We start from the raw sequence: 11722 nt of genomic DNA, 5'->3' as shown, positions 1-11722 counted from the left end.
GTCATAAAATTGATTAGTAAGAGAGCTGGGATTAAAGCTCACTCTCCTAACTCCATATTCAAGCTGTTTGTTGATCCATCATTTGAGTACAGACAATCCAGGGTGGTTTTGGATGTTTTTCCCTAATATTGAGGGATGTCCATCAAACCATTTTTTTAGCATCTTCACTATTTGCCTACCATTGTGCAAGTGTTGATTTCAGATACTAAGGTCTAAGTTTATGTTCATTATAAATACTCTGTATGAAAATATAATTAATCTAACCAAAAGTAACCTCACAAGATGATCTGATCATAAATTCCTAACTGGGCAAGTCAGGGTGGGTAGTCATGCTCAGGCCTGTGAAAGGATTGTCTTCAGTTTAAGGAAGCCCTGTCCATTGTTTCTGTGCATCTAAGTTAACACACCTTTGAAATGCCTCTTTCAGATCCATCCAAAGGTAACCACCCTTGAGAGAGCACATAACCTTGTTAATTGTCCTGTAATCCAATCCCTGCCATGCTTGGGTGAGGATTTAAAAAAAAAAAAAAATGTTAAACTATTTTCATTCTTTGTTAATTTCTCTCTACTTTAGTTTTTTAGTGCAGGCATTCACATTTTTAAAATTTTTAAATGGTTTTTCTGTTCTCTGTAGTGTCCACCAAGCGCATTTTATTAATAAACCTTCTCTAGAAATTGTCCAAACTAGCCATGCGCCCTGGAAAGTTTGGGCGAATGCCCTTAGCCAAGATGGCCGCAGCTACCTTCCATTGCCCTTGCTTGCCCTCAGCAAAGATGGCTCCAGCAACTTCCTTTTAAACTCACTTTTCCCTTAACAAACATGGCTCTTCCGCTTCCGGATTCCTGCTTGCCGCTGCTGCCTGATGGTGAGTGTAATTGACGAATATTTTGGGCGAGTGTCTGGGTTGATTCAGGAGTGCCTTGGGACTGGGGGTAGAGAGGGGAGGGGGTGCCCCACAATGCTTTAGATCATTTTCTCACAATTGGGAAGTTATGGCCGCTTCCCCTGGCACACTTCCAATTTCCTTCCATGCACCCCCCTCCTCCACCCCAGGGTGCGGCCTCTGCAGCTTCAGCAGCCTTAGCTTTGGGGATCCCCGGAGTCTGCAGGCAGTGTGTCTGCATGAGCTTAGGTTTTTCTTCTTAAAAAAAAACACCAGCTTTGTTGAGCTATAATTCACATAAAATAAAATTCACGTTTTTAAAGGTTTGGTGACATGGGACTATAGAAAAGTTTTGTGAGTTTATTTGAGCCTGTTGTCTTTTTTTTTTTTTTAAACCACTAGTTTTTTAAAATTAATGTTTTCAAAATTTGTCCTTGTAGCATGTGTCAGAACCTCATTCCTTTATTGCTGAAAAATATTCCAAGTATGCATATACCAAATTTTATTTATCCATTCATTAGTTGATGGACATTTGGATTGTTTTCACTTTCTGTCTATTATGAATAAAGCTGCAATTAATATTTGTGAAGGTTTGTGTGAACACATGTTTTTATTTCTTGAGCATATACCTACAAGTGAAATTGCCTGGACAAAGTATAACTATTTATCCTTTGAGACACTGCCAAACTTTTCCAAAGTGCCTGCACCATTTTACTTTTTTTTTTTAATGTGACTATCCAGTTATCTCAGTGTTGAAATGTTGAAAGGCAGTCTTTTCCCTGTAGAACTGTCTTGGCACCCTGTGGAAAATCGTTGATGAATAGACATATTTCTATAGAAGACATACAGATGGCTGCAGACACATGAAAAGATGCCCAACATCACTAATCATCAGGGAAATGCAAATCAAAACACAATCAGATATCAGCTCAGACCTGTTAGAGTAGCTATTATCAAAAAGACAATAGCCCTGACTGGTTTGGCTCAGTGGATAGAGTGTCGGCCTGTGGACTGAAGGGTCCCAGGTTTGATTCCAGTCAAGGGCATGTACCTTGGTTGCGGGCACCTCCCCAGTTGGGGGTGTGCAGGAGGCAGCTGATCAATGTTTCTCTCTCATTGATGTTTCTAGCTCTCTATCCCTCTCCCTTCCTCTCTGTAAAAAATCAATAAAATATGTAAAAATAAAAAAAGATAATAAATACCAAGTGTTGGTGAGGATGTGGAGAAAAGAGAACTCTCATGCACTATTGGTGGGAATGTAAAGTGGTGTAGCCACTATGGAAAACAGTATGGAGGTTCCTCAAAAAATGAACGATTCAGCCCTAGCTGTTATGGCTCAGTGGATAGAATGTTGGCCTGTGGACCAAAGGGTCCCAGATTCCATTCCTGTCAAGGACACATAGTTGCAGGCTCCTCCCCTGGCCTGGGCCCTGGTCAGAGCTCATGCAGGAGACAACCAATCGATGTATTTCTCTCTTCAATGTTTCTTTCTGTCTTTCCCTCTCTTCCACTCTAAAAGATCAATGGAGAAATATCCTCGGGTGAGGATTAACAAAACAAACAACAACAAAAAATGAACAATTTAGCAATTCCACTTCTGGGTATTTATCTAAAGAAAACAAAAACACTAATTAAAAAAGATATGCCCTATGTTTATTGAAGCATTATTTACAATTGTCAAGATACAAAAGCAACCTGTGTTCATCAATAGATAAATGGATAAAGAACATGTGGTATCCTATATAATAAAAGGCTAATATGTAAATCAACAGAACGACTGGTTGCTATGACACGCACTGACCACCAGGGGGCAGATGCTCAACACAGGAGCTGCCCCCTGGTGGTCAGTTCACTCCCACAGGGGGAGCGCTGCTCAGCCAGAAGCCCTGAGCTGGGCTCATGGCTGGCAAGTGCAGCAGCAGTGGCAGGAGCCTCTCCTGCCTCCGCGGCAATGCTAAGGATGTCCAACTGATGGCTTAGGCCCGCTACCTGCGGGCCTAAGCCATCAGTTGGCGCAGGTAGCGGGCCTAAGCCATCAGTTGGACATCCCTCGAGGGCTCCCAGACTGCGAGAGAGTGCAGGCCGGGCTGAGGGACACCCCCCCCCACCCTGAAGTGCACGAATTTCATGCACCGGGCCTCTAGTATATATAGAATGGACTATTACTCAGCCATAAAAAGAATTAAATCTTGGCCCAGCCAGCGTGGCTCAGTGGTTGAGTATTGACCTTTGAACCAGGAGGTCACGGTTTAATTTCTGGGTAGGGCACATGCCTGGGTTGTGGCTCGATCCCCAGTGTGGGGATTGCAGGAGGCAGTGGATCAATGATTCTCACCATTGATGTTTCTATCTCTCTCTCCTTCTCCCTTCTTCTCTGAAACAATAAAAATATTTTTTTTTAAAAAAGAATGAAATCTTGCCATTTGTGACAACATGGATGAATCTAGAGGATATTATACTAAATGAAATAAATCAGAAAAAAATACCATATTATTTCACTTATATGTGGAATCTAAAAAAAAAAGCGAAACAAGACAGAAATAGACTCATAGATACAGAGAACAAACTGATGACTGCCAAAGGTGAGGGGGCGTGGGAGGATTGGAAAAATACGTGAAGCGCATTAATAGATACAAACTTTCAGTTATAAAATAAATAAGTCACCAGGATATAAGGTAAAGCACAGGGAATATAGTCAATAATATTGTAATTACTTTGTATGGTAATAGATGGTTATAAGACTTATTGTGGTGATAATTTCATAAGATATATAAATATTGAATCACTATGTTGTACACCTGAAACTAATATAATATTGTATATCACCTATACTTCAATTTTAAAAAAAGAAAATCAATTGACCATAAATGTAAGATTTTACAACTGGACTCTCAATTCTATTCCATTGATCTATATGTTCAATCTTTTGCCAGTACTATACAATTTTGATTATTGTAGCTTTTCAGTAAGTTTTGAAATTGAAAAATACGAGTCTTCCAACTTTGTTCTTCTTTTTCGTAATTGTTTTGGCCATTCTGGGTATTGCATTTCCATATGAATTTTTGAAAATTTTGTCAAATGTGTACAAAAAAGAAAGGCAACTGAGATTTTGATAAGAATTGCATTGATCTGTAGATCAATTTGGGCAATAAAATATTAAGTCTATGAACATAGGATGTCTTTCCATTCATTTAGATCGTCAGTTTCTTTCAACATTTATTTTGTAGTTTTCAGTGTATATGCCTTACGCATTTTTATTAAATATATTCCTAAATATTTTATTTTTTGATGCTATTGTAAATGGAATTGTGTTCTTTTAATTTCAATTTAATTATTTCTTGCTAATGTATATAAATATATGAGTTCCACCTGGCCAGTGTTGCTCAGTGGTTGAGCATCAACCTATGAACCAGGAGGTCACAGTTTGATTCCCAGTCAGGGCACATGCCTGGGTCGTGGGCTTGATCCCCAGTAGGGAGCGTGCAGAGGCAGCCGATCAAGTATTCTCTCATTGATATTTCTATCTCTTCCTCTCTCCCTTCCTCTCTGAAATCAATAAAGATATTTTTTAAAGTAAATAAATAAATAAGTTCTGCATCTCAACCTCTGTCTCCAATTGGACTTTCTTGAGGCTTAACCCCAGGTTCTCTCCTCTTCTTTACTTGTGTGTGTGTGTGTGTGTGTGTGCATATACATATTTTTAGAACCATTTGAGAGTATGTTGTAGACATCATGTCCCCCTACCAATATATATTTGAGGGGCATTTCTAAAGAATAAGTTCATTCCCTTATACACCAGGTTTTGTTGAAAACGGGAGGGAGCAATTTGGGCATGTTGAAAAGTCTAAGTGACAGTCCAGTGGAACAGAAGTGAGAGAAGGGATTGTTGTCCCTGAAGGCTATGGACAGATCCAAAGAGTGGCATCTATAGCCCAGGCTGGCCCCTTGTCATTCAGGCTCTTTTAAGAAAGGAAAATATGCAATTCTGGAGAAGGAAGTTGAACCACATATCAAAAATTTGGGGTCAGCCAGGCCAGAGTGGCTCAGTTGGTTGAGCGTCTTCCTATGCACCGAAGCGTTTCCAGGTCAATTCCTGGTCAGGGCACGTACTTGGGTTGTGGGTTTGGTCCCTGGCCGGGGCATGTACAAAGGCATCTCTCCCTTCCTCTCTCTAAGCACGTCCTTGGGTGAAGATTTAAAAAGTTTTGGGGCAAAAAATAATCATTGTATTTTACTTGCCAGCCTACATGGTTTCAGACTATAATGAGAAGCGTCTCTTCTATACCTATTACTTGCTTTGTGCTTTACATGCACAAATTCTTATTTGTTCACATACCTAGTTTGGAATGTATTTGATGTTTAATGTGAGTGATTCTAAAAGAAAAGGTAGATGTCACATCAGTGTACTATTTGTTTTCAAAAAGGATTTCTTTTGTTTTACATTGATAACAACACCTTCAGCTGATGGTTGATTTCAAGGCACCTTTGCAGGCAGGCATTCATTGACCTACCTATTTGATCCCTTCCAGAAGATTCCAGAGCAGTGTTTGGTAACATGAGGAGAGAAGGAGGAGCCACTGATAGCTTGCAGCAGAGGTGTTTGCTGAAACTTCAGGCCTGATTGGCTAATGTAGCACGTGTGAAAAGACAGGACGTTCTTGCTTCTTTGGGCACATTAATCACTCCACTTCTTTCAGAAGCAATCAGCTGATGTCTTGGCCCACTCTCTGCTAGAGCAAATGTTCACAACAGCATGTGACTTGATGTCTTCAAACAAGAAGGGTCTTGCCAGGTCTCTCTGTTGATTTGTTTCCATCCACCTCCTCCTATCTGTGCCTGCTTAGGTCACAGTATGGAGGCTGTGCAGACAGAGGAGACTGGGAGGTCTTGGTGCTGAGTTCATCCTAGCTTGGTACTTTCTAGATGGGTTTCCTTGGGCAAGTTACTCTACTTGTCTCTGTGTCTGGGTCTGACTGACTGTAAATTAGGGTAATAATTGGATTACCTGCTTCATAGAGCGGTTGCAAATAAAGCTCAGCACAATACCTGGCATGCAATGAACACTTGATAAATATTCTTATTTTTTTAAAGATTTTTTATTGACTTTTAGAGAGAGAGGAAGGGAGAAGGAGAGGAAGAAGGAGAGGGAGAAGGAGAAGGAGAGAGAGAGGGAGAGGGAGAGAGAGGGAGAGAGAGAGAGAGAGAGAGAGAGAGAGAGAGAGAAATACTAATGTGAGAGCAAGACATTAATTGGCTGCCTCCTGCACACACCCCACCGGAGATCAAACCCACAACCCAGGCATGTGCCCTGACTGGGAATTGAACCCCACAAACTTTAGGTGCAGAGGATGACACCCAACCAACTGAGCCACACCAGCCAGGGCACCTACTCTTATTATTATACTAAAGGCCCGATGCACGAAAATTCGTGCAAGAGTAGGCCTTCCTTCCCCTGGCTGCCGGCACTGACTTCCCTCCAGGCACCCAGGACCCGAGCTGGCTTCCCTCGGGCCCCCCGTAGGCACCCAGGACCTAGGCTGGCTTCCCTCTGGCCCCAGCTTTGTCAGGAAGGACATCCGGAATGATGCCCGGAAGATGTCTGGTCTAATTAGCATATTACCCTTTTATTATTATAGACTGTCCATGTTATTCTGAAATTGCTTCTTTCATTCAAACATACATCTTTGAGGTCTTTCAAGTTCTGACTATCATTTTAATAGTTGCATAATATTACATAACTTGGAATACTGCCTCCTCCCAAACCCCTTTCTTCTATCTTCTCTACCTCAGTTGATAATACAACCCAGGTGCCATTCCTCATTGGCTCTCTATTTCTCCTTAGTTCCTTTATTCATTCAGTTATTAAGTTCTATTCTCATTTTCCTTCCTAAATATGTTCTTAATCTGCCCCTGCTCCTGACTGGTAGTGCCCTGCCCTGGTTCACAAGCTCTTCGTCTCTCACCAGGACCACTGCAGGTGAATGAATTCCTGTTTTTGAGATTGCCTGCCACTGGGAGATCTGACTGTGTAACTCTTCTGCAGAGTACATGGTGGCCATGGCAGTCATGATGCATGATGTCTAGAATAAGCTTTATTGATGACAACAACTTATGAGCCAGAGAATAGCAGAGGATCCAGGATCTCCCCAGGCCCATAGTTATTTTACAGAGAGATAGGCAGGGTTGGATGTACTGCAAGGAGATCCCTCTCCCCCCATTAGGGAACCCAACCTACAGGTAGATATAGACCCAGGAGGAGTAAGGAACAACTCATTTTTATTTATTTACTTTTTTCACAACTCATTTAAAAAAGATAATTCCTGTCTTTTAAAAAAATATGCCTTTATTGATTTTTAGAGGGAGAAGAACAGAGAGGGAGAGCGAGAGAGAGAGACATAGATTGGCTGCTTCCTCCACTCCCCCTACCAGGGATCTAGCCCAGAACCCTGGCATGTACCCTGACCAGGAATCAAACTGGCAACCTCTTGGTGCATGGGATGACACTCAACCAACTGAGTCACATTGGCCAGGGCGGGAACAACTCATTTTTAACAAGAAATGTCCAAACACTGAACCTAATAAGCCACTTTCACAGTCCCCAGAGCTCAGCTGAAGAGTTTGTATATCTCCCTGGCTGGTGGCTCAGTGGTTGAGCATTGATCCATGCACCAAGAGGTCACAGGTTCGATTCCCAATCAGGGCACATGCTCAGGTTGTGGGCTTGATCTCCTCTTGCACGAACAGCAGGGGGTATGCGGAAGGCAGCCGATCGATGATTCTCATCATTGATGTTTCTATTTCTCTCTCCCTCTCCCTTTCTCTCTGAAATTAATGCAATACATTTTAAAAATTAATAAAAACATATTAAAAAAAGATTTTTGTATATCCAAGTTGCTGACAGCAGCCAGCCTTGTTGTCCTCCCCAGACTTGGCACAGGAGGAGGAGAGGGTGCCAACTAAGACCACAGGGTTTGTCTCTCCAGTTACACAGTGCATGACTGTTCCTTGACTCTCACTTTAAACTCCTGACACCCCATGCCACTGTGGTTGCCCAAGCTGGTTCTTCTGGTGTTCACACTGTCCCCTGGCCATGGCCTGGCCTGCCTTAGGCACGGGGATTGCCTCCTCCAGTAAGCCTTCTACCCCTTTCCAGGCTCCACTCTGTTTTGTCATTGTGTTGACATGGTATGTTTCTGTGTTTGGATCACCCCAAACTGAGCAACTTGAAGGAAAAGCCTATCACGTTCATCTTTACATCCTCAGAGCCTGGCACCTGGCCTGGCATGTCAAATAATTGGCTAAATGCATGTTTGAGTAGGCCACAGAGGAAAATGCAAATCGCCTATAATCTCACTACCCGGAAATTAAACCACTGGATTAGTTACCAGTAAAATTGATTTGGGATACACTCTTCAGGGTTTGGTTTTTCTAGCTAGAGGTCTATATATTTCACCCGCATGCATCTCACACATGACATTTTATTTTACAGAATCTGGATCAAATCCTATTGTTTTAAAATCCATTTTTATGGAATAGCTCATGAACAATTTCCCTTCTCATGAAATATTCTTGTGGTCCTTGAATGATTTCATCCTCATCAGGCACATGGGCTATTTTCCAGCTGGACTTGTTCGTGGTTTCTTTCATGATGAGAACATTTGTTTCTCATGAGGAAGAAAATACGGTAAACAAATACTGGGTCTAAAGGACAGACAAGGAAGTAAAGACAGATTATCCTGGTTCTACTGTGCTTTGGCCTTTACGATTCTGGGACATCAGTCCTTCAAGTCGTGACTGTCTGAATGGAGGCTTCTCTTTGCAATGCCTTTTGTGTTGATTGTTTTATTTTTCCCGTGGCAGGACTATGGCAACTCCGCAAGCCACTCCAGACAGCCAGTCAGAGGAGAGCAACTCTCTGGAGCTGCCGTCTGCTTGTGACATAAGAGATTACGTGCTGCGGGAACCCTGCCAGGAGGCCCACAGTGAGGCTGCTAGTTCTGCAGAAGGCCTTTCCATTCTTTCCTCTTCTGAGGTGGATCCAGGTAAGGAGCAGAGTTTAAAACAAACTAAAATTAAAAAAGACAACAAAAAAACCCAAAAAACCTAACTTATACAGGGATGCAGTAGTTTGTTTTTCTCTCTCTGTGAAATGATTCAATGGCTCAGGTAGAAAAACGTCTCAACAAAGCCAGGGAGACACTTCAAAGGACAGCCTCCCTGGTGTAACCACCACCAAAAGCTGTTTCCTGGAAGCTGTTTTGTTTTGTTTTGTCTGAGTCCCTTTCTGATCTCCATCCAAATGCATCAGAGGCAGGGAAACACTTGGTTCAACAGGGAGAGTGGGATTGTTTTTTGGTTTTGTTCTCTTAAAACTTCAGAAAATAGCAGTGTGGGCCAGTTATGTGTTATAGACAATAGCAATAAGGGCTTTATTATTCCTCATATGAAGGATACCCTGAATTTTAGGTAACAACTTTTCTGTAAGCTTCTCTGACTCAGTTTACCCAAAAGTCTGTTATTTAAGCTTAATGATAATTCCTTGACGTAGTGACCATCCCTGGTTGTAAAGCTCACGTCTTCCCCCCATTCATTGCCCAGTTCAGACCTGCAGGTCCACAGACCTGCATTCAGAGCCTGGCTCTGTTCCTCCAGAGAATTCAGTGTGGGCTCTGTTTTTAGTTTTTATTGACTTTTGGATGAATAAACCATAGGAAAGCAACTGTTATCATTTCCAATTTGGTTGACAGTTCTAAAAGGGAGAAGCATGTTGAAAGATTTATATTGGAGTATTTGTTAATAATCTAGACATTTCATGCAAAAAAAAAAAAAAAAAGGTTTTTTTAGAAGTCCTGAGAGGGGTCTGAAAATGGGAAGGCGCGCTCAAGTGCTGAGACAAACATTTTGCAGGAATCAGTGGCGTAGTGCTGGGTCCAACGGTCTGGCTTGAATTCGGGTTTTGCTTCTTCCTGTGGTTTAACCTTGGGCAAGTCACTTGGCCTCTGTTTTGGTTTCCTCATTTGTAAAATGGAGATAATAACACCTACCTTGTTGTGGAGCGATATCATGAGAATGAATATGTGTGAGGCACGTGGTACTGGCACATGGTGGACTCTTGGAAATCCTACTCTTCATAACCTCGCAGCATCTGGGCCACTCAACCCACTACCACGCTGACCAGGCTCTCTTTACCTTTATGGCACCCACCTCCAGGGGACCCTTCGTGCTGCCTATCCATCACACACTGTTTTCCTAAAGTTCATTCTCCCACCTCCTAGATGACTGTTTTATATCTTCTCTTCTCTTTGCAAACCTCCGTGACCTCCTCCTTCAGCCTTTCTGACACCTGATTAGCTGATGATCTGGTGAGCTGATTTTTAAAAAAATATTTTTTTATTAATAATAATACATATATATTTATTTATTGATTGATTGATTTCAGAGAGGAAGGGAGAGGGAGAGATAGAAACATCAATGATGAGAGAGAATCACCAATCGCCTGCCTCCTGCATGCCCCTACTGGGGATCGAGCCCACAACCCGGGCATGTGCCCTTGATCGGAGTCAAACCCGGGACCCTTTAGTCCGCAGGCCGATGCTCTATTCACTGAGCCAAACCACCTAGGGCTGATTTTTGTTTTATTGAAAAACCAGAAACAATCAGAAGAGAATGACCACACACACACTGCACATCCACCAGCTCCCTTTCCTCCTGTATCTGTGGCAGACCGATCCTGTTTTATCCTTCACTTCTGCACTAGATCCTGGCTTCTCTTGCCTACTCAAGGTCGTCGCTCTGGCAGTCTTCTGTGTCATCCGATCCCTCTACTGGTCATTCTCATGATCATGAAAACATGCTATCATATTTCCCATCTTTAAAAAACATCCACCCTACCTCTCTCATCATTGATGTTTCCATCTCTCCCTCTCCCTTCCTCTCTGAAATAAAGAAAAATATACTTAAAACAACAACAACAACAACAACAAACCATCCACCCTAGATCTAAAATTTTCCTCTAGTTATAGTCTTGTTTCTCTCTTCTTTACTACAGAAAAACTGCTTTCTCCAGTTCCTTCTGTCACTCTTGTCAAGGTCACTGATGACCTCCACATTGTTAAGTCCAATGGACACTCCTCAAACCTCATCCTTCTTGCTCTATCAGCAGCATTTACGCAGTTGACCTTTTCCTTCTTGAATTCTTTCCTCAATGGGTTTTCTGGGAAGCAGCCTGTTATGGTTCTTTTCTTACTTTACTTTCAATTTGTTCTCAGTCTGCTTTGCTGGTTTCTTCTGGCCTCTCCATCCTTTTAATGTTGGAGAGCCCCAGGGCTGTGTCATCAGATTTCTTCTCTATTATCACTCACTTCCTGAATGATCTTACCCAGTTTGGGGGTCTTAAATGCCCTCAGTACCCTGATCAATCTCAAATTTCTCTTTCTAGCTTGGATCTCTAGCTTGACACTTAGACTATCTGTATATTTGACATCATCACTTAGATTTCCATTAGAGATCTTTTTTTAAAACTAATTTTTAATTACTCTGATTGCTTAAATTTGACACATCCTAAACCAAGTTCCCAATACGTCTGCGCCAAGCATGTCAAATGCGTGACCCAAGGGCTGCATGCAGCCCACAATGAATATATTTGCGGCCCAGCCAATATAATGGTATGTAAGAAACATTTTTTTTTTTTTTTTTAATATATTTTATTGATTTTTTACAGAAAGGAAGGGAGAGAGATAGAGAGTTAGAAACATCGATGAGAGAGAAACATCGATCAGCTGCCTCCTGCACATCTCCTACTGGGGATGTGCCCGCAACCCAGGTACATGCCCTTGACC

General features: G+C 42.1%; 1 protein-coding gene across 6 annotated transcripts in view; it reads left to right on the top strand.

The window, feature by feature from the left end:
* Positions 1–835: 835 nt before the first annotated feature.
* Positions 836–11722, top strand: part of LOC102244543 (chromosome unknown open reading frame, human C20orf196) — a 79366-nt gene continuing 68479 nt past the window's right edge. For 5 of the 6 annotated variants that reach the window (XR_001363789.1, XR_001363790.1, XM_014546479.1 and 2 more), the window contains exons 1-2: positions 836–866; positions 8745–8926. Coding sequence is in view for 4 of the 6 variants with exons in the window: in XM_014546479.1 (XP_014401965.1) it covers positions 8749–8926 (178 nt within the window). In the remaining 2 variants the exon portion in view is untranslated. Of the gene's footprint in view, positions 867–8744; positions 8927–10215; positions 10255–11722 lie in introns of those variants that run through there. The other variant, XM_014546481.1, reaches the window with a different exon arrangement.

Source organism: Myotis brandtii, unplaced genomic scaffold (genome assembly GCF_000412655.1).
Source record: "Myotis brandtii unplaced genomic scaffold, ASM41265v1 scaffold45, whole genome shotgun sequence".
Classification (NCBI taxonomy): domain Eukaryota; kingdom Metazoa; phylum Chordata; class Mammalia; order Chiroptera; family Vespertilionidae; genus Myotis; species Myotis brandtii.
This window is presented reverse-complemented; position numbering and strand designations above follow the sequence as displayed.